Below are 24,514 nucleotides of genomic sequence, written 5' to 3'. Positions count from 1 at the left end.
TTTATCAGAATCTATCTTAATGCACACAATATTGCAAGGGTTAGATCACTATAACGACTGAAGTTAGGTAAGACTACTAAAAATATCTGATGCAAATATAAATGAAGAGGTTTAACTGAAATAAATTCCAGGCTAATATATGTATTTGTTAGTGATTTATATATATCTGTCATTAAGCAAAATAACAAAAATTATTTTAATATTTCAACAAAATAGTACTGTATACATACTGTATACTGTATATAAAACCACAGTGAAAATGTAACAATCAACTAGAATGCTTTCAGCTTGCTTTCCAGCCTTCAATGGCAATGGCAGTAATGGAACTGCCAATGCCAGCACTGTGGCAGTGGAACATTGCCATGTCTCTTCAGTGGCAGAGAAGAAAGTGGAACAGAAGCTATGAGGTACACAGACTTCAAAGGAGACAATCGGTACCAGTGGTAGATACATGATCATGACGACAGAAAGGGAAATAGGGTAGGGGTTAGAGTGAGAAACGAGGTACAGTGAAGTAGCAACGCCATATTTTTTAATACAGTATATGGAATTGGGTAAGCTAAAACAGTATAAAAATATATAATAAAATAATGGATGTAGCTATGGAGAGTGCAAGATATTTTCCTGATTAAGTTTACAATTTCCAACAATTTTAAAATTGGATAAATGGTAATATAAGTAAATGAACTAATATGCACTTATTATACATTATACTTAAGCATTTTCTGATTTATCTCTCACACTCAAAATGTTTAATCTATCACCCAAATGTGCCATTCTGAGTTTTCATACGATGTATTTTTATACTTTCTTACAATGTAAACATTTTTTTAATTTTACTAGAAATTACCTTCTTAAAATTATATGTTAGATTAAGGATCTGCGCGAAACGCTATGAGTGCTAGTGGCTTTACGAGAATGTAAAATTTCAATGCTCTGTACTCTCATAAACCCAATGTACCTTATTATATATATAAATAAATAAAAAAAATAAAGAAAGAAATTAATAAAATAAATATAAAGATGACAATCTCTTCCAACACTCTGGACACTCATGAAGGTTTATCATTCAAATGCACTAACATGTGTGCTTTTATAGCTTTACGTGACTTAAATAATCTGCCACATTTATCACACTCAAAAGGCCTTTCTTCAGTATGTACTAACAAGTGACGTATTATAGCTCGACGATCTCTAAACCTTCTACCACACTCATCACACTCTAAAGGTCTTTCATCAGTGTGCATCATCATGTGAGTCTTCATAGAGTCAAGACGTCTAAACCTCTTCCCACACTCTGGACACTTATGAGGTTTTTCACCAGAATGCACTAACATGTGAGTCTTCACATGTCCAAGCTGATTGAACCTCTTCCCACACTCTGGACACTTATGAGGTTTTTCACCAGAATGCACTAACATGTGAGTCTTCATATTTCCAAGCTGAATGAACCTCTTCCCACACTCTGGACACTTATGAGGTTTTTCACCCGAATGCACTAACATGTGAATCTTCATACTTCTGAGCTGACTGAACCTCTTCCCACACTCTGGACACTTATGAGGTTTTTCACCAGAATGCACTAACATGTGACGCTTCATACTTCCAAGCCGACTGAACATCTCCCCACACTCTGGACACTTGGGAGTCTTCATCTTCTTTATGATAGGTGCAGTTTGTGTGAAGGTTTCCTCCTCCGGATGACTGCACGAGTGGTGATGCTGGGAGACGCCTCACGGTGGGGCGTCAATGTTGAGGGTTGGGCAAGGCTTGAGTGTTGTTTCTTAGAGTTAGACTTGATGTGAGCACTTGGCGGTCAATGGTGGGACTTCTTCTTTATGATAGGTGCAGCTTGTGGGAAGGTTTTATGCTTATGTCTGGACACTCACCGTCCAGTGTTGTGATAATGGCGACGACGCTCACCCAGGCGTTCCAGTGTTCTGTCTGGTGCCACACTTTATTTTTCCTACTGCTTACTTTTGTTTGTAACTGGTTTTCTACATTTATCTTTTATATTTTCTTCATTTTCTCCAATTAAAGAATGTGCTTGCATTTTTTCTTAAAATATAATGGCACACGATTATATACTTTCTGAAGAAAACATTGCTTCCATGGTGAATGCACTACTTTGCATTTTTTTATTAACAATACAATACAAATACAAATATTTATTATAATAATAATAATAATAATAATAATAATAAATTTTTATTCAGGTAAGGTACATATATACAAGGTAAGATACAAAAGTTGATGGATTTATAGATAGAGCTAGTACATACAATTGCCGAAAGCCACTATTACGCAAAGCGTTTCGGGCAGGAAAATCATTAAAGACTAAAACTTAATACTAATTGAGATTAACGGTAGTTTATTAGGCACCCCATACACCTCCACAGTCTTACCTGGGACGCGGTCGGGTCAAGATACCTGCTCCGCACCTTCCCCCCCCCCCCCTCCCCCCATGCTGGGTACTGAGATGGAGACTCAGTCACCAGAAGACATGGCTACTTCTCACGGCGTTATTAACATGGCCTCTGAAAGCAGCCAGTCAGACGAGGAGGGCGAGTATCTAGAAGTTCTGACAAGGAATAAGAAGAAACGAAGAAGACAGGAGGCAAGGCGTAGTGTGGACAGTAATACACTTAACGGAAACGATAAGAGAATGAAGAACGACGCCGAGACTGATGCAGACAAACGGACGGAACGATGTGAGGAAGGTGAGGGTCAGCGGAGATGGAGGCTTCTCTTCCCTGCCTCATGCACGTTGGCCTATCATCAGAAGCTGCTGTGGACCGTCAAACTCGGAAGAGAACACCGCAAGTTCGAGCCCCTGCTGAAGGAAGGTGTAAACAGACCTTACTTAACGGTAGGTTCTATGGAGGCAGTGACGTTTCTTAGCCAGCAAGGATATGATGGAATTCTTATGGAAATACCGGAGGGGAACGAGAAGCTGACGAAGGTAATTATCTATAAATACCCTCAGATTCTGGACCCCGAGTTTATACTCGACGACCAACGATTTGTGTGGGCCAAGCGTCACCTTATTAAAGGTGAAGCTAGGAGTCAGGTGGTGGCTCTAGTGAGAGGCGACGTACCCGAGAAAGTGTTCATCACCGGGGCTGGCTACAGGCATGTAGCAAAGTATGTGGAAGAGCCCATAATATGCCTGAAATGCTGCAGATGGGGGCATAAATCCTGGAGCTGTCAAAATGATCCACGATGTCGTTTCTGCGGAAAGTCTCACCTCTCTACTGTGTGTAGAAACAGACTGAATCTGGGTGAGAAAATAGTTCCCAGATGCTGCAACTGTGGAGGTGTTCACAATGCGAGCTCGGCTGTGTGTAGCAAGAGGCCGAGTATGGCTGTTCTCCGGCCGGTGAATGTTACAGAGCAAGCAAGAGCTCTTACCCAGACACCGGGAGCACAGAAAAACAGTCTGCCCCAAACAGTGCCAGTGAACCGGACGAATGCGTGGGTAAAGGAGTCACCTTTACTTAGGCAGGCTCCAGCAACAAGCAGCCACGCCACCACTCAGGACTCCGGCAGTGACAGTGTAACGGTGAGTGAAGTGGCTACTGTGGCTCAGAAAGAGGGTCATAATAATATGGTCAAGGAAGTGTGGGCTGAACTTAAAAAAGTTGGTGAGTTCCTCCAAAATCTGGGGCAGAGAATCGAGTCCATCGAGGCTAAATTAAACGTTCAGGAGGTCAAGGAAAATCACAAAACGGTGAAGGATAGTCAGGATATAGTGGTTGAGGACAAAAATGAAATATTGAGTGATGAAATGAAGGAAAGTGAAGTGTGTGTGAATGATGATAGTCGTAGGGAAAGGAAGAACCCTATAATTACACATAAAATGAAAGAATCATTTGGGCCAATAATGGACGTCTCAGGGCTGAAAAAATCTCTTGAGAATCGCAATGTCGCTTTTACTGGTGAACTTGGGAGGAGGTGGGAGATGTTATACAAGGTATGGCTATCATTTAGTGAACTTATTGGGGATGACTTAGGCAATGAATTGATTAATAATGGATCACCCTGTGGTGTTTGTGTGTTACTGAGGAAGTCTTGGTTGTAGGGTTGATGTAAAGTCATGACTTGGTTACTGACTTTAATACTTAATATGATTACATGGCTAGTAGCTACCAAGCTTGGCTGGCGTCCTGTACGCTCTCTTGTTTACCTTCCTCTCTCTCCCTGGCGTCTCAGCCGCCGCACATAGAAAACGGATGGTACCATTTTCTGTGAACATGACATCCCTCCTTTTCTTTAAAAAGAATGAATACAGGATGTCTACCATGCTTGTAGCACAAAGCAAAGTTATTGACACAAAGTAAGTTATTACCATATCAAGAGATACTGCATACATTTAACATTAATTAAGCACACAAAGAATTTAAACAACTTAATTTTTTCCACAAAGGATTTCAATGTTAAAAATACATATGCAATGTTAAACAAACATGAAAGAAACCGTAATACAAAGTTACAAAATATTGAATGAGATATCTGCATTATTCAAACAATATTAAATTTAGTTTAGCACAATAAGTAAATACTTTTCATTACATAGGGACACAATTAATCATCAAATCGTGTAGGGCGTTTAACATGACGTTTAGGACGATAGTCCTTAAATGCAATAACATCCTTTGATGAATTGTTTGTCGGGTTATAACTATTTTTTTCTTTTTCTTTTGCACGACTTTGCACTTCATCATTTTCTACACTAGTTGGAATCACTTTGAAATAAGCCATATTACGTGTTATACTATGATCTCTATTACTAGCTGTTACCATAGTTCCTTTTACACTAATCACTTTATATGGTTTTGTATCATACGGCATATCTAACTTTCCCTCTTTTTTCTTTTTAACGAGAACAGTGTCTCCAACCTTTATGAACTGTTCCTTTGCACGTTGATCATGAGCAATTTTCATTTTGCCCTTGGCTAGTGCATCCTTCTGAGTGAGACGTTTATCCGTTACCTCGGCTGGCATGACGGGTAGTGCGATTCTCATAGGACGTCCAAATAAAAGTTCGCCAGGCGACTTGCCCAGTGTTCCATGTGGTGTTGCACGGTAGTTCCTGAGAAAAGCATACATAGCTTGTTTCCAGGATTGTCCTTCGGCATGAGCACAGCGTACCGCTTTCATGAGAGGTTGCATGAATCTCTCAACTTCTCCATTTGCTTGAGGATGTAGTGGCATCACACGACGGTGTTTGAATCCAATATGCTCAGAAAAGTTGACGAAGTCTTGTCCATTGAATGGCGGTCCATTGTCTGTCTTGACAACTTCGGGAATGCCAAAGTTTGAAAAGATCTTGTCGAGTTTCGGGATGACGGCCTTTGCAGATGTGGAATTGATGATTTCTACTTCTGGATAACGTGAGTGATCATCAATGACTACCATCAAGTACTCTCCAGTTGGTAGTGGTCCGCAGAAGTCCATTGATACTTCCATCCATGGTGCAGCAGGTAGTGGTGAAGGTTGTAGAGGTGTTGGTCTTGAAGTATCCACTGCAGCTTGGCAAGGGACACAGGCATCATGCATATCCTTTGCTTGACGATCAATGCCAGGAAACCACACCTTTTCTCGTAGCAGCTGTTTCGTCCTAACAAGACCTTGGTGTCCTTGATGTGCAAGCTTCAGAGCACGTTGCTGGAGAACAGCTGGAATCACGATACGAGTACCTCGCAGCACAATGTCGCGTTGTTGCGTAACACTTAATTCTGTCTGGATGCGTTCAAGTGCTTTGAATGCATCTTGGTCAACTCCTGAGGGTGGGATGCGTGGAAACTTTTTCTTAGTCAATGCATCCACTGTTGCTTGCAGAGTTGGGTCCTCTAGAGTTGCAGTACGGATTTCATCAAGAGTGAGAGCCTTAGGGACTGCATCACAGGTTACAGAGTGTACATATTCCTCGGCAACTTGTTGATGCTTGGTGATGGTGAAACTGTTGGCAGGATGTCGACTGATGTAATCAGCGGGATTGCCTGCACCCGGCTTGTATTTCACCGTAAAGTTATATGGTTGCAGACGAAGAGCCCATCTCTCAATGCGAGCTGGTGGTTTGGACTTTGGATTATTGAAGATGGTCTCCAACGGTTTGTGGTCAGTGACTATCGTGGTGAAGGGTGCACCAAGCAGATACACATTGAAGTGTTCACAGCCCCATACAAGAGCAAGAGCTTCCTTCTCTGTCTGACTGTATCGTTGCTCAACATCTGTGAGAGAACGGCTGGCGTAGGCAATTACTACTCTGGAATCTGGTTGACCAGGTTTGTGTTGGGCTAAAACAGCACCTAATCCAACAGGACTAGCATCCACCGTTAACTCAGTGTCCATTGATGGATCAAAGTATGCAGCAGTCGCATTCTCTACTAGTGCATCTTTCACAGCATCAAATGCATTTTGCTCGATATCGCTCCAGTACCATGATGCATTTTTCTTCAGGAGCTCACGTAGAGGCTTCGTAATGGTAGCAAAATCTGGAATGAAGCGAGAACAGTAGTTTGCCATTCCCAGAAAACTATGTACTTCAGTGGACGTTGAAGGAGGTGCAGCATTCTTGATATCTGCAACTTTCTTAGGATCTGGAGACAGACCTTTGTCACTAAGTACATGTCCAAAGAATTCAATTTTATGTTGATTGAACTCACACTTTGCTCGGCTTAACGTCAGATTCTTTTCTCGTAAGCGTTTCAATGTTGCACGAAGAGCTTTGTCGTGTTCAGCTTGGGTACGGCCATAAACAATGATGTCATCAGACATGTTGTCAGCATTAGGTATATCTTGCAATACCTGGCTGATGATGTGCTGGAATACCTCGGCAGCACTGTTGATACCAAAACTCAGGCGCTTGTACCTATACAGACCTCGATGTGTCGTAAACGTTGTGATGAAGCGGCTCTCATCATCAAGTTCAAGCTGATGATAGCCCTTGTTTAAATCTAACTTGCTGAATATAGTTGCACCATTCAAGCGGTAGATCATATCATCTACAGTCGGTGTAGGATGGCGTTCACGCATTATTGCCTTGTTGGGAACACGCATGTCCACACAAATGCGTATCTCATCTGGATTCTTCGGCTTTGGTGGAGTGACAATTGGGCTTACCCATGGTGTTGGGCCTGTTACTGGTTCAATGATATCTAGTTCTATCAGCCTATCCAGTTCAGCATCGACTTTCTTGCGAGTATGGAATGGTTGTCGGCGATGTGGTTGGGCAACTGGAATTACATCTGGGTTGATATGCAGATGTACTTTGCTATCAGTATAACAACCTATGGATTTAAATCGATCAGAAAATTCAGCAACAATACCATCAACATTGTTTGCAGATTCCACTGCTACAGCATTAGAAAGCTGAAGTAGCCCCAATTTGGTTGAAGTCTTGTAACTGAGTAAAGACTCCTTTGCATTCCTAACAACATGGAATGTAGTAATGAGCATTGCATTCTTTGACTTAATCTCTGCAGTGAAAGTTCCAATCACTGGCAAGGCTAACTTCGAAGCATAGGCAGTGGCTTTACCATTGTATTTTTCTAGCTTTGGGAACTGTTTTCTAAATTTTTCATAGTGGCACTCAGCCATGGTGTCAATGTTTGATCCAGTGTCAATAAGAACTTTGAGACAAATACCAGCAATATATACACATGTCTCTGGGTTGTTTGGAAGATCATTCCATTCTGTGATTGCTTGTACTCCATGAGTATAATCACATTCACTGTCATCTGAGACTGGTTGTAATGAAATGTTGTCTTGTACATTATTAACATTCTGGATATGAGGTGCAATATTGTGTTTACCACCTCGACCCCTATGACCTGATCCTCGTACAGTGCTTTTATTCATTGACTGTGGTTTCTTTAGTGCGGAACGACACATAGCACCAAAATGACCTAGTTTTCCACACTCATAGCACTTCTTACCTTGAGCAGGACAAACATTATCTTGGTGTGGGTAGTCTCCTCCACAATTGTAACATTTATTGTTGACACCCTCTGATGTGGGTCGTTGTGACTGCTTGAGCCTTGTTCCTTGACCCCAGTTGTGACGTGGTTCTCGGCTAAATTTACTGTTAGGTTTGCCATGATATCTTCTATGATCACGGTGTCCTCCCTGAACCTTACGTACCTCATCATTGTTAGTAACAGTGGCAGAACCGTTATTAGCACTGCACTCCATGACACGAGCATCACGTGCAGCATCTTCCATTCGACGAGCAATATCCAGTATCTTGGTAAGAGAACTTTCATCACCAACAAGTTCTAGAGCTCTTCGACGGAGACGTGTAGATGTGCATGTTTCAATTATTTGCTGTTTGATTTCTTTGTCAACATCAGCAAACTCACAATGGGCTGCTAAACCCTGCAGACGTGTGTGGTATTGATCCACAGTTTCATTAGAGAGTTGTTTTGCTCTCCTGAAATGCATAATTTCCATAGCAGTATTTTGCCTTGGTTTGAAATGCTCTGTTAGTTTGGCTTTGGCAGTGTCATAATCTTTGGCACCACCAGTGTCTTTCAGTGTGTCAAAGATGTCACAAACTCTATCACCTGCATAATGAAGTAGAAAGGCACGCTTTCTTTCAGCACTTTTGATGTCAGAAACTATCAACAAATTTTCAAACCTTTTAAGCCATTTGACCCACCTCTGTGACAGGTTTGTCTGGTCACAGTCAGGATCAAATGCAGGAAACTGCGGTATATTTGCCATTTTTACTGAATAAATGTAAACTTATCACTTAAATGTTCCTCAGAATATTAAACACTTACTGCACTGTATATGTTAGTCAAGAATTCACTGTAATTACTTTAATTTTGCAAAGCACACAAGCATTTTAATGCAAAAGTTCACAACAGTGCACAATATAGCAGCAACTGACTTCTTACCTAGCCCTTGTGTACATGTGTTGTTCCTACTCACAGCAGCAGCACAGCAGTTGGCACAGCAGTTGGTACAGCAGCAGTTGGTACAGCAGTTGATGCAGCAGTTGGTACAGCAGTTGGTACAGCAGTCGGTACAGCAGTCAGTTCAGTGTGATGAATTTTGTAGCACGAAGCGTCGTTTCGTAACCAAAACATCAGGTTTTGTACACATCAAAGCGTCGTTTCGTACACAACGTCGGCAGATTCTTCAGTACAGTTTCTTCAGCACAGCTTGGGTAGCACACAGCTTGGGTAGCACACAGCATTGGTTAGCACACAGCATCGTTTAGCACACAGCATTGGTTAGCACACAGCATCGGTTAGCATACAACATCGGGTATGGCGCTCACAGCTTCTCTTCCTCCTCCAGGCAGCATGCTTCTCCCTTGTGTTTGAAACTGAACAAATACCTGCGTTCACAGTTCATCCTCGTCGCCAATGTGGTGTTTGTGTGTTACTGAGGAAGTCTTGGTTGTAGGGTTGATGTAAAGTCATGACTTGGTTACTGACTTTAATACTTAATATGATTACATGACTAGTAGCTACCAAGCTTGGCTGGCGTCCTGTACGCTCTCTTGTTTACCTTCCTCTCTCTCCCTGGCGTCTCAGCCGCCGCACATAGAAAACGGATGGTACCATTTTCTGTGAACATGACACACCCTAGACTGAAAGTGTTGTCATGGAATGTTAATGGTTTGAGAAACAGGGTTACAGATGTTCATTGTTATGTGATGGGAAATGATATTGATGTTGTAGCTCTCCAAGAGACAGGGGATAGGAATGAAGGATTATTGAAATTAAATGGCTATAAAGGGTTTCACCTCTTCGCTGCAAATAACATCAGAGGCACGTCGATTTATGTTAAGAACTCCATACCAGCAGAGTTAGTAGAACCGCCATCAAAAACGCAAGGTATAGAGAGTGTCTGTGTTAAATTATCATTAAGGGAAGGGGAATTTATTGTAGTTAATTTGTATGTATCCAGGAACTGCTTCGACGCTAACTATTTACCTGACTGCATTTATACTAATCCTTCACTGGTCATTGGGGACCTTAATGCTCGGCACACAAGCCTTGGGACAGTAGGTAGTATTAATACTAATGGGGTCAAGTGGTTACAGTTTCTACAAGATCATCCAGATACCTGTCTCTTGGGAAACAATGAACCAACTCACATCAGGGGAGGACGGCTTGACTATGCCTGCGTTTTAAACTCTCAGGGGATTATGGGGGAGGCTCGGGTTGTTCGGGAACTACTTAGTGACCACTTTGCCTTGAACGTTGAATTACCACTGGGGAAAAAACAAGTCCACTTTCAAAGGAAAAGGCTAAATATTAATAAAGATATGAAAAATTACTTTATTCAAAATATGGGAGATTGGTATCAACATTACACGCCGCTCTGCGTTGATAGTTTTTACGAGGACATGGTCGAGAACATAGAGAAATTAGTACAGAGGGAAAATAACGGGGGCAGGGGAAGCAAGACGCACGGACCTAAGAAATTTAAATATTCCAATGATCAGCAAGTCAAGGGATGGGAGAGAATGCTACGGAGTGCGCATAAAGCATGGTTAAAAAATGGAATGAGGGATGAAGAGAAAAATACAATGTTGGAAGTGGCTAGGGAATGCAGTCAGGTGAGGAAGGAGGCGCGGGACAGATACTGGCAAGAATTTGCTCAGTCCATTGGTAATACTAAGAACCTTAAAGACATATGGAGAGCAGTAAATAAAGTCAGGGGTTGTAAGACCAAATTCATTGCTCACTCAGATCCAGGGAAAGTTGCTAATGAGTTAGTAGATAAATGGGCTAGTGCTGCTGGTATGGAGTCCTTACCTGCAGACACGAGAGTCACCATTGAGTCATGGGAAAATATTAGAAATGGAGTAACTTTATGTGCCTTAAATACAAGATCTATAACATGCACTGAGATAACCCACGATGAGCTACTGGATGCTATAAAAAGTGGCAGTTCCACTGCTCCGGGAAAAGATGGAGTAACGTATGACATACTTAATTATTTAGCCGGTATGAAACCTAATCCCTTACTTGATTTGTTTAATATGAGTTATAGAGAGGGAAAGTTACCAAGAAAATGGAAAGAGGCTGTCATCATTCCTATCCCTAAGTCAAACGGTGGCTACAGACCTGTCTCCTTAATATCCTGCTTTTGTAAAATGATGGAAAGGATTTTGTTAAATAGGCTACTCTACCTTGTAGGTGATAACATGTCCAGTAATCTCTTTGGTTTTATCAAAGGCAAAAGTACTGCGGATTGTCTCTTAAAGTGCTTGTCTAATGTGGATGACAATTGTAGAGTTTTTGTTGATCTACAAGGAGCGTTTGATAAAGCCAATGGGGAAGTAATCTTATACGAATTAGCCAATCTGGGAATAACAGGGAGATTGCTACACTGGATAAGGGATTATCTACAAGGCAGAAAAGGTCAGGTGTATTACCAGGGATACATGTCTGAGGAACGGAGGTTTCAGTTAGGTACCCCACAAGGGGGAGTATTAAGTCCCACCTTATTCAATGTATTAATGAACAGATTAGCATCAGAGATGTATCCTCCAGGGGTCACGACGATCATATATGCTGATGACATTCTTATACAAGGCACTTCTGGGAACAAAATTCAAGATGCTCTTAACATACTTGGTACAACCTGTCACAAGTTAGGCTTAGTTATAAATGCAGATAAAACCAAATACGAGTATAGGAAACGAAGAAATATAACACTTACTCTAAATGGTGTGGAACTGAGCCGTGTACAGAAGTACAAGTATCTGGGCATGTATGTTGGATACACATGTGAGAGTAAAAATGCTGAAATAAATCATATCAGCACCTTATGTAAAGCCCGTCTGCATCCTCTAAAAGCACTGGCTTTTTCTGGTAAAGGTGTTGGGGTACCTATCTTACGGATGTTATACATAAGCACTGTTCGATCCCTGATAGACTACGCAGCACCCGTATTGTCTTACACAGGCCAAGGCAGAATTCAAAAAATAGAGCTGATACAGAACGAGGCTATGAGGATTATTCTTGGATGTCAAAGAAATGCAATGATTGAAATAATGAGAATGGAATTAAATTTACAGTGTGTGTGATAGAGTCCGTGACATTAACACTAGAGTATCTATTCGTTTCATGCGGAGAAAAGGAGGGGATAAGCTGTTTGAGAGCGTTCAGACCTGCTTGAGTGACGTACACACTTCCAGGAAACTGAGGGAGACACGCTATACGAGAGGATTAGCTCATGACCTCAGGGAATACGACGTACTTGACTGCTGTAAACCCTCTCGACAGTGTAATATGTCTGCTCCCTGGAAAGTACAGAAAATAGACGTCGAAATTGTACCCCTCAAGGTGAAAAAGATTCATCATGAACCGGGACAATTACGGTGTTTGTATGGAAGCATGATATCTCGGTTACCAAGAGGCAACAGTTTACATGTATATTGCGACGGGTCGGTGGCGGAAGATGGCAGGGCCGGGTGTGGTGTCCTAATAAGGGATTATACGGAGTTTGGGACTGTGGACAGGATAATTGAACTCCGGCTTAGTAATTATATATCATCCACACAAGCTGAACTGCAGGCCATTCTGGCGTGTTTGGAGGAAGTACGTCATGACGACAAAAATGTTTTTGTATTTGTCGATAGCCGAGGAGCACTGGAGTCCTTAAACAGTCGAAACCCAGTCTTCATGTCTATAGTGGAGGACTGTAAGAGAAGAATAACTGAGATACAGCTGAAAGGTTATAGTGTGAAATTCATGTGGATTCCGTCTCATGTTGGAATAGTGCTCAACGAGGTGGCGGATGACTTGGCCAAACGTGCCACATCAAAACCACAAGTTGACATTGAATGTGAATTCACAATGAGACAAATAAGAAGCAAAATCAGAAATATTCAGGCACAGGCGGGAGTGGAGAGGAGAGAGATAATGTATGAGAGAAGTCAAACCATGCAACACTACATGTATGTGAGTCAAAACACCCATTTCACTTATGGTAAAAGGAGAAATGCTTGGAGTGACTCTGTGTACATGCGGCTCAGGCTTGGGTACAAATATTACTGGGAATATGGGATAGATGTTCATGGTAATGACACGAAGTGTAAACTATGTGGTATGTTAAGGTCTCACACCCTTGCCCATTATATTCTTGATTGTCCGTTGATTAATGTATATAGAAACACTGAGATAAGGACTGTTCCTGAACAAATAGCCTGGATGTGTCACAACGGAAAGGTTGATGATATTCTTGAGAGATATAAGAATTTTGCACCAAGATTGTAATATTTTGTTGAATTATCTGCAGGTGTCTTGCAAATTGTCTATACAGTATACCTAGGTCATAAAAGTATTTGTGTGTACGTCTGATACCATACTACTTGTGAGGGAGGAAATGTATATTTTTACCTCTCAGAATGTTTGGTAATGTGTTTATTTGTGATGTGTGTCTATGTATATATTAACACGTTGTACTGAATGGGGTGAGAATAGCTTGAGCTACCTCATCCCTTTGTGTGTATTTTACCTCAATAAACTTATTTCAATTTCAATTTCAATTTCAATTTCAATTGAGATTAAAGTATAAAATGTGTTGAGATCAAATAAAAATAAAAAAGGGGGGAACATGGCAGAAAAACAGCAAAATTACAATAAGGTCGATAAACAGCATTGTTTAAAAATAAAAGACATGGGTTGACAATACAGGGGTAAGGTAGGTTACAGGGAATTTATTAGGTAGTGCTTAGTTTTTATCTTAAACTGGTTGAGAGAGGTACAGTCTTTAACATGATTGGGAAGGTCATAACTACTGGTATAATATCTTGCAATTATAAAACTAATTCTACTATCATAAAACACATATTTACTTCAAGTTTCAAGCAGAGAATGTGCTTAATTCAATGCCCCAGACATCACTCGGTACCCCTACTTAAATCTCTGAATATGTTAGACATTAAGTCACTGCACATTCTCTCATGTGTATTATACATATATAAAACGCTAAACTATAATGCCAATCCTGATCTCAAAAGCTTCATAGAAGGTTGTATCAGAACCCATGAGCATCACACCAGAAATAAATACAGTTTTGATATTCCTAGAGTACGACTTAATCAAAAAATGCTCTACAAATCAAGGGGCCCAGAATGTGGAATGACCTTCCCAACCATGTTAAAGACTGTACCTCTCTCAACCAGTTTAAGTTAAAAGCGAAGCTATACCTAATAAATTCCCTGTAACCTACCTTACCCTTCTATTGTCAACCAATGTCTGTTTTTTTCTTTAAAGAGCGCTGTTTGTCGACATAATTGTATTTGTGCTGCTTTTTTCTGATCAGGGGAAGGAAGACACCAAGCCTTGGGGGCGTAATTTTATTGACATGATAAATAATTCTGCAGAAGTAAAACAGGCTTTTAAATAGGACTTAACAAATGTATAACATAGCCGTGGCTAACGCAAAGTACACGAAACAGTGCGGTCTGCTGCATGATGCGAGGAGGACGTGTTGCTCCGCATCTTCGTGTTTGCACGTGGCTGCTGCAGCTAGATGTTGTGAATTTGTTCTCGACTGTTGCAGTGATACAGTGCCTTTGTGTATCGAGGAAATGGCTGAGGCGGTCTGCCTAGGTGATGGAAGATCCTGTACTGGGCCTGGAGAGTGTGACAGTGGGGATGGCAGACAGGATGATACTAGGCCGTATCAAGCAGTAGTAAACAGATATAAACGGAGAAATATTCAAAGACAGCGAGACGAAGACAGTGAGGAGGAAATAACAAAGAGACCAAAAAATGAAGACATGCTCAACAGGACGCGGGAGATGCAGACTAATGGAAGGAAGAGGCTGTTGTTCCCTACAGCATGTCAACTGAATTTCCATCAAAAGCTGGAGTGGACGGTTCGTTTGGCTAAGGAGTTTTTTGAATATGAACCACTATTCAAGGAGGGTCTTCACCGGCCCTATATAACAGTTGGGACAGAAGAGGCCGTGGAACACCTAACGAAGGATGGGTTTGAGAATATTGTGATGGTTACTCCGGAAAAAGGTATGATGTACACCAAGGTCATAGTGTTTAAGTATCCAACTTATTTGGATCCTGATTATCTATTGCTCAACAATGATAGTGTTGTTTGGGCAAAGAGGAACAGTGTTCGTGGTGAAAAACAAAGCCAGGTTGTTGCCTTGGTAAAGGGTGAGGCTCCAGAAAGAATTTTTGTGCAAGGACTAGGCTACAGGAAAGTTGTAAAATACATTGAGGAGCCCATATTATGCATGAAGTGTTCTCGTTGGGGACATATGGCTTGGAAATGCCAGTTTGACTCCAGGTGTCGGTACTGTGGTAAGAAACACGACTCTCGAGAGTGTAGAGTCAAGATTAAAAACGGTGAAAAAATCGTCCCATCTTGTTGCAATTGTCGAGGAAGCCACAATGCTGGTTCCTATCTATGTCGCATGAAGCCTCATCTGAGAGACTCGAGGACGGGTGCTACAAGCAGGATAGATGTATCCTCGAAGGAAGGAAAGATTGTGCAGCAGGAACATGGAGGAAACAGTTGGAAGCCAATGACAGCGCCTATGAACAATGTGTGGGAGAAAGGAACAGAGACAATTAAGGCGAGCCTAGGGAAAGTAGGAAATGCAGCTGAAAAAATTAAACCTTGTGGAAACAAGGTTCAGGTCAATATAGTGAACTCTGAGGTTGGTACTCAAATATTGGAATATCTAAAAAAACTAGAAAAGAGGATTGAGGCATTAGAAAAATTAACTATGGGGGGTAGACGGGGTGAAGATGGTGGTGAAACAGGACGTGAAGTGGAAAGTGAAACAGGACGTGAAATGGAAAGTGAAACAGGACGTGAAATGGAAAGTGAAACAGGACGTAAAATGGAAAGTGAAACAGGACGTGAAATGGAAAGTGAAACAGGACGTGAAATGGAAAGTGAAACAGGACGTGAAATGGAAAGTCAAACAGGACGTGAAATAGTAAGTGAAATAGGACGTGAAGTGGAAAGTGAAACAGGACGTGAAATGTGCGTTGAAGAAAGTAAGGAAGAACATGACGTATTGATGATAGAGGATAGTCAGGAAAATGAATTTTCTAGTAGTGTTAGCGTTCAACCTTCTGTAGTGACAAATGTTGAAACAAAGGTTAAAGTAAAACGGTATAGAGAAATAAGAAAGAAATTAGATATGAATAAGATCACCTTTGATGCTAGTAGCTGTTGTGCAAATGAGGAGAAAGCAAAAATGTTACAGTGTTGGGAGAGTCTGTCTGAGAAAATCTCGTATCTCATGGAATGTGACAGACAGGGCAAAGGTAGTTTTATTAAATCATGGATGAAAGTAGAGTGAGAATATTATCTTGGAGCGTTAATGGGTTAAAATCTAGTGCGGTGGATGTACACTATTATACTCTTAGATAGTACTATATTAACCTGATATGTTACATGGGATTCTTGTATTTGTACTCACTGAATTTGTGCGCCCCTTGAGGGACTTGAAGTATGGGAAGGGGTAGAAATAGCCTAAGCTAATCTTTGAGTTTTTTTTTTTTTTTTTTTTTTTTTTTTTTTTAACTTGTCTCAATAAACCTACTTGAACTTGGAAGACCATTATGTATTAAAGTGTCAAATTATGGATAACCATAGAAATAAGGAAATAAGTAGTGTACCACTTCAAATTGTTTGGATGTGTGATAATGATATGATAGACAGAATACTTAGGAACTACAAGAATTTTGCCCCAATGATTGTAACACTTACTATATTAATATGCAATGTTAAATGTTGTATTGTGATTTGTGTATCTGTACTCACTGAATTTGTGCGCCCCTTGAGGGACTTGAAGTAGAGGGGGGTAGAAATAGCCTAAGCTACTCTATCCCTTTGAGATGTATTTTTTCTTGTCTCAATAAACATACTTGAACTTGAACTTGAACTACACGAAACATCTAAATTGTACACCCGTAGTAAAAACGTAAACTTATAGCCTAGTAACCAACTCTGCAGAAACCTAATGCCCTAATGTCTAGAATTAGCAGTGAGGCGAATGTAACAAATCTAATACTAAGTATAACAGGACACCAAAGTGAACAACATAACATAAGGGAAACCCTAGCTGGAGAATAATCAGGCGGCAGATAATACATAGTGACTGGGGAAGCCTGATATGTATTTGGAGAAGAAAATAACCCCAGGCCAGAGGCCGAGCCGCCAAGGAAGGAATTACCTGACAAGGTAGGGCTTACTAGTAGAATGGCAGTAAAGTCAAAGTAGTAGCTGCGGACTGCGGAACACTTGGGGACGGGCGCTGCACCCCCACCCCGCAGGCCAGCAGGCCGGACACCCCCCCCCCCCCCCCGAAGGGCGAGTGCCCGCTGGCCGCGAGGGAAACCTCAGGGTGGCAGAGCAACTACGCTACCAAACTAGGAAGGAAGGAGGACAGACTGGAGGAGCTCGCACATCGCCTCGACTTATGCCCCCTGGCCTTGGCCCGTGGGCGACGGTCGGTGAAGGTGGGGGGCAGGGCGGCTGTAGCAGCCGCGGCAGGGTCTGCCTCGGTGGTTCCCATGCCCTGAAGGCTAATTGTGACATGAGAGGGCCCCCGAGCCTGCGCGATGGGCGCCTGCAGCGTCGTCCAATCGTCGGCCGAAAAAGGTGGAGGCTGCGACGCTGTGCCACCCGCCGCTTTGCCGGCAGTGGCCTCTGGGAAGTGTGGTCGCCGTCCACATCAGAGCCGCCCGAGGAGGCCCCCGAGGAGGAGAAGGCGAAGCGAAGGCCGGCTGCGTCCTCACACCACTGCGCTGTTGTCCTTACGCGACGTCGCCCGAGCCCTCTTCCGTGTTGCAGTTGCTGCGTGATCCGGCTTCTCGCCACTGCGGAAAATGAAAAAGTAAGCATCGACAGGTCTAACGGGGGGAAAAAACAGGCAGGGAGACCCAGCTGCCGCACCGGCAACCGTCACATACACAAGTAGACAAAAGCAAGGTAAAGTTAAGTGTCCATAGTGATTGAGAATACCGGACATAGCCAATGCTATCGTAATAAAAACCAATGTAATAAACTCTGAGCAGTTAAAATAGATTAAGAGAGTAATATTCATGTATAGATTGAACAGTATTATTCATGGTATAGTTTGGTTATAATAAGATCGTATTACTCATTGTATAGTTTGTTTATATTAAGACAGTATTATTCGTGGTATAGTTTGGAAGAATTCAAACAAAAATAATCTCAAAGATGAAAAGCAAAATTAATTGAGTATCCCACTAGAAATGTACACTGCTTTAACACTGCAACAGTGTTATTAAGTAAATACCGGGCATAACTGAAGCTGGACTATGTAACAAATTAATCTTAGAAACTTAAATAATATAAATAACATAGCGAGGCCAAAACAGTAAGAAAGGCATGAGGCGTAAGCAGTGCTAGAAACAGAGAATAAATAGCGGAGTAAATACAAGACAAACTGAAACTGAACAAGTAAATAGCTTAAGACCGAATTATAATATACTTGTATTTAAGCTGAACAAATAAAAGATATAATATACTTGTATTTAAGCTGAACAAATAAAAGAGTAAACAGTGATAATCATGGATAATTTGGGTAGATTAAAGCAGGACTTATTCATGGAATAGATGGTCTAGAGTAAAACAATAATAGTCTCAAAGTGAAACAAAATTATTTGCATATCCCACGGTAATGGACACCGCCTTAACGCTGCAACAGGAATAGTAAGTAAATATAAGGCATAACTGAAAGCTGAACAAAGTAATAAATTAATTTAGGGAACTTAAATAAATGATAACATGGCGTAGCTCACCCAAACCGACAGACCGCTCTACGGCAAGCGCCTACCCTGGAGGAGTAGAACAGAACAGTGAGAACGGGAGGGGAATAATATATTCTAATAATAGAATAAGACCGTAATATAATGTACTTGTATATAAGCTGAACAAATAAAAGTAACAGTGGTAATCATGGGAAGATTTGGTAGCTTAAAGCGGGATTAATCAAGGGATAGGATGGTAGGTTAAACAGTAATGTGCATGGTATGGTTTGGATAGCGTAAAACTGTAATGTTCAAGGGATGGAATGGTTATTAAAACAGTACTAATCAAGGGAGAATGGCTAGCCTAGCAATAATATTCTCAAAAGTGAAACAAAATTAGTTGAGTATCCCACAGCAATGGACACTGCATTAACGCTGCTAGAGGAATAGTAAGTAAATACAAGGCATAACTAAGCTGAACAATGCAATAATTAATTTAGAAACTTAAATAAAAGATAATAACATAACATAGCCCACCCAAGCGGACAGACCACCCGACGGCATGCGCCTGCGCTGGTGGACAGGACAGGGAAACAGGAGGGAACGTGTACGTGCAGGAACAACAGGCGGCTACACCGAGGGACGAGACGTCAAGGAACAAACGGGCCGGGCTACGCCGGGCAGGCCAAACTGCTGGGGCGAACATCACGTGGTCACCGGGCCAGCAAACATCTGGGGGCGAACGAACCGAGAACACCGGCCAGCCCAAACGACTGGGTACGAACAAGCCGGGATACACTGGCCATCCCAGACGACTGGGTACAAACAAGCCGTGAAACAGCGGCCATCCCGGGCGACTGGGTACGTACAGAACGGGCTACACCGGCCAGACTAAACGTCTGAGACGAACAAGCCGGGCTCCACCGGCCAGACAAAAACATCAGTGACGAACAAGGAGGGCTGGGCCGGCCACACAAACAGCTGAGACGAACAAGCTGGGCTACACCAGCCAGACAAACGACCGGGGCCAACAAGCGGGGCTACCTCAGCCAGATAACGTCTGGGACAAACGAACTGAGCTACACCGACCGGACAAACAACTGGGACGAACACGCTGGGCTGCAACAGCCAGACAACGACTGGGGCGAACAAGCTGGGAACGCCAGCCAGACAAACAACTGGGACGAACAAACTGACTTCAACAGCAAGACAAACGACTGGGACGAACAAGCAGGCTAAACCAGCCAGACAAACGTCTGGGACGAACGAATGGGCGACACCCGCCAGACAAACGTCTGGGGCGAACGAACTGTACTACACCAGCCAGACACACGTCTGGGCGGACGAGCTGGGCTACACCAGCCAGACAAACGTCTGGGACGAACGAACTGTACTACACCAGCCAGACACACGTCTGGGCGAACGAGCTGGGCTACACCAGCCAGACAAACGTCTGGGCGAACGAGCTGGGCTACACCAGCCAGACAAACGTCTGGGTCGAACGAGCTGGGCTACACCAGCCAGACAAACGTCTGGGTCGAACGAGCTGGGCTACACCAGCCAGACAAACGTCTGGGGCGAACGAGCTGGGCTACACCAGCCAGACAAACGTCTGGGACGAACGAGCTGGGCTACACCAGCCAGACAAACGTCTGGGGCGAACAAGCTGGCCTACACCAGCCAGACAACAACTGGGACGAACAATCTGGGGACGAGGACAAGCAGGCTGTGCACCAGCCAGACAACGTCTATGAACGAACAGGCTGGGCAACACCAGCCAGACAAACGCCAGGACAAACAGGCTGGGCTACACCAGCCAGACAACGTCTATGAACGAACAGGCTGGGCTACACCAGCCAGACGAACGTCAGGGGCGAACAGGCTGGGCTACACCAGCCAGACGAACGTCTAGGACGAACAGGCTGGGTTACAGCAGCCAGACAAACTACAGGACAATCAGGCTGTGCTACACCAGCCAGACAAACGTCTAGGGCGAACAGGCTGGTCTACGCCAGCCAGACAAAACGCCTAGTTACGGACAAAACGAGCAACACCGGACGTACAAACAACTTGGACGAACAAGCAGGGCAACACCGACCAGTCAAACGTCTGAAGAAGAACATGCCGGACGGCGCCGGCTGACGCAAGGAAGCCGTTAACAATAAAGTGGTGGGCCTACCCACCGGGGCACCGCCGCCACAAAGGCGTCGCCTGCCCGAGGGCGAAAAGGGAGAAGGACAGGAAGGAAGCGTACACAGCCCAAGGCAAGCGCTCATCGGAGCGCCATGCCACGTGGGTGATGCCGACCTTGGCATGGACCCCTAGAGTCGGGCCCTAGGGACAAAGACAACTTAGAAAAGGAAAATCCGGCCAGGAGGCGTCGCCACCCGGGAGACGCCAGGACGCTCGCAGGGAGCCTGGCCGGACACGCACGGCCAAGCGCATCACGAACCCTGGCCCCTGCAACCAAGCCTAGAAGGCGCAACAAACCAGGTTCCAGGGAAAAACGCCTGGGACGGGGAAGGAAAGGAAGGGCATCCTTGGGCGAGAGCTTCGCCGAGCTCCAAGCCACGTGGGCGCCGCCTACCGGCTTGGGCCCCAGGGCTCAGAGCCCTGGAAACCGCCGCGTGGCGTCGCCACAGAGGGCGATGCCAGACCACAGAAGGAGCCTGGCCGTGCACGCACGGCCAGGCGCGGGCGAAACAAGGCCCCTAGGCAAGCCTAGGGCATAGCAAACCGGGGAGGACCTGCCTGGGACGAATGGTCCACCGAGCATGCAAAAGGGGGCCGGGCCCCAGGGCACCGGATCGCCGAAACCTGGCCAGAAGAAGTCGCCGCAGATAACCAGCGCACCAGTCCCGACCTGGAGGCGCGCCTGTAACCCCAGGGAGGCAAACAGGCGGCAGGCCCTAGGGAACTACCTAAGCGGCACGACGGGCCGCGAGGGACGGCGCAAACACACGCCAGCACTGGGGGTAGTCCTGACTAACTTGTACAGGAAACTCTCTTACCTTAGGGTTTGCTGGGTAGGGCAGGGGGCCCCTGCGGTACCGGCCTGTGATGTGGAAGGCCCCAACGGATCAGGGAAGATCAGGTCTGGGACCAAGGTAGCGGGGATGGAGTCCATTTGCTTGAGAAATCTCGTGTACACAGTAAACAGAACGTAGAAGTGGTAAGGGTACTGGCCCACGTGTCGATGAGGCGTGGTGCTGAGCGTGGAGCCGCTTCGTGAATCGTGGTCCGGGACGGGAGTGGGAGTGAGAGCGAGACCTGACTTCGTGCGCCTTTTATGCCACCCAGGCTGGCCGCACCGCGCCTGCGGGACGCGATGCGCAATTGTCTCTTCCTTCCCCATCAGAAACTCCACCGCCTTTCGTCAAAAGGCAGTGGGCCATTTCTTCTATGTTTTCATTTCTTGTTTTCATTCTACTCATTATGCTCAATTAGTATTAAGCTTGTCATTTAAGTTTATCATGCCCGAAACGCTTTGCGTAATAGTGGCTTTAGGCATTGTATGTACTAGCTATACCTATAAGTTAAACAATCCTTGTAAATATTTATTGTATGTATGTACCTTACCTAAATAAAATTGTATTGTATTGTATTGTATTGTATTGTAAGTTCTTAGTTCAAGCAGAGAATGTGCAAATAAATCTCAAAATAAACAATACCCAAATTTGTAACAAATTAGATGGCAAATTCCTTGGCATTCTCATTGACCACAAGCTGAATTTCCAGAGGCACATTCTAAATATATCAAAAAAAGTTTCAAAAACTGTTGGCATTCTTTCTAAGATCAGATATTATGTACCCCGCCCTGCCCTGGTGACTCTCTATTACTCCCTCATCTATCCATATCTCAACTATGGTATTTGTGCTTGGGGTTCTACTACCCAAAATCATTTACGTCCTCTAATTACTCAACACAAAGCTGCTATTAGGACAATATCCAACTCTGGCCCCAGACATCACTCGGTACCCCTACTCAAATCTCTGAATATGTTAGACATTAAGTCACTGCACATTCTCTCATGTGTATTATACATATATAAAACGCTAAACTGTAATGCCAATCCTGACCTCAAAAGCTTCATAGAAGGTTGTAACAGAACCCATGAGCACCACACCAGAAATAAATACAGTTTTGATATTCCTAGAGTACGACTAAATCAAACTAGAAATGCTCTACAAATCAAAGGACCCATATTGTGGAATGACCTTCCCAACCATGTTAAAGACTACCTCTCTCAACCAGTTTAAGACAAAAACGAAGCTATACCTAATAATTTCTCTGTAACCTACCTTACCCCTCTATTGTCAACCAATGTCTGTTTTTTTTAAAGAGCGCTGTTTGTCGACAGAATTGTATTTGTGCTGCTTTTTCAGCTATGTTTTCATTCCATGTTTTCATTTTACTCTTTATGCTCAATTAGTATTAAGCTTTAGTCATTAAAGTTTTTCATGCCCGAAACGCTTTGCGTAATAGTGGCTTTAGGCATTATATGTACTAGCCCCTAACTATAAATCCATCACTCTTTGTAAAATCTCTTGTATGTATGTACCTTACCTAAATAAACATTTGATTTGATTTGATTTGATATATAACTAACACGAAGGACTCCTCCTCACGAGATTCACCAGCAATAATATTTTGTTCATGTTCCATAATCTTAGAATCGATCCCAGTGTTATATATAGTAGAGAAAAATTGAGTTATATCCAGTTTATTTTATTTTATTTATTTTATTTTATTTTATTTTATTTATATATATACAAGAAGGTACATTAGGTTTGTGAGAATACATTGGATAGTACAGTATTTACATTCTTGTAAAGCCACTAGTACGCGCAGCGTTTCGGGCAGGTCCTGAATCTAGCAGATAATTTTAAGTAGGTAATTTCAATCAGAATTGATAAATGAAAGATACATTACAAGAGAAAAATGAGATGAGAGAGATAAGTAAGTATATTAAAGCACATTGTTAAGTTAAAGCTCTGATTGATTACATTGACAGCTTGATTAGTAATTTAAACAAGATTAATAGACACCATACAGCAGATTGACAGCACATATAAGACAGTAGTGATCACAATGGTAAAGATGTTCAGAATGGGTACATAAAGATTGGGAGACTGGGTAGCAAGAGATACAGATAAACAAGATTTATAAACACCATACAATAGAATGGCAGCACATATAAGAAAACAGCAATGATCTCAATGGTAAAGATGTTCAAATTGGGAACAAAAAGGTTGGGAGATTGGGTAGCAATAGATACAGTGCAATTTTAAGGCAAAAAGAGAAAAACTATGAAGATGAAATTAGGTACTTTTTAGTATTGATTTTGAATGATGTAAAAGTTGGACAGCTTTTCAATTCAGTAGGGAGTGAGTCCCATAAACTGGGTCCCTTTATTTGCATAGAGTGTTTACACAAATTAAGTTTAACTCTGGGGATATCGAAGAGATATTTATTTCTGGTGTGGTGATAATGGGTCCTATTACATCTGTCCAGGAAGAGTTTCAGACAAGGATTTGCATTTAAGAACAGGGTTTTGTAAATGTAGTTGACACAAGAGAATTTGTGGAGTGAGATTATGTTTAGCATGTTTAGGGAGTTAAACAAGGGGGCTGTGTGCTGTCTGAAAGCAGAATTTGATATTATTCTGATAGCAGATTTTTGCTGGGTGATGATGGACTTGAGGTGGTTTGCAGTGGTTGAACCCCATGCACAGATACCATAGTTGAGATAGGGATAGATTAGTGCATAATATAGAGAGATG

General features: G+C 42.9%; 1 protein-coding gene across 1 annotated transcript; it reads right to left on the bottom strand.

Annotated features, from left to right (window-relative positions):
* Nucleotides 1-1,052: 1,052 nt before the first annotated feature.
* Nucleotides 1,053-1,433, bottom strand: LOC138351072 (gastrula zinc finger protein XlCGF8.2DB-like). Its single transcript, XM_069302697.1, has one exon. It carries the CDS (start codon nucleotides 1,431-1,433, stop codon nucleotides 1,053-1,055), a length of 381 nt encoding a protein of 126 aa, XP_069158798.1.
* Between the last annotated feature and the right edge of the window lie 23,081 nt (nucleotides 1,434-24,514).

The sequence above is a fragment of the Procambarus clarkii genome, chromosome 5 (genome assembly GCF_040958095.1).
Source record: "Procambarus clarkii isolate CNS0578487 chromosome 5, FALCON_Pclarkii_2.0, whole genome shotgun sequence".
NCBI lineage: Eukaryota > Metazoa > Arthropoda > Malacostraca > Decapoda > Cambaridae > Procambarus > Procambarus clarkii.
This window is presented reverse-complemented; position numbering and strand designations above follow the sequence as displayed.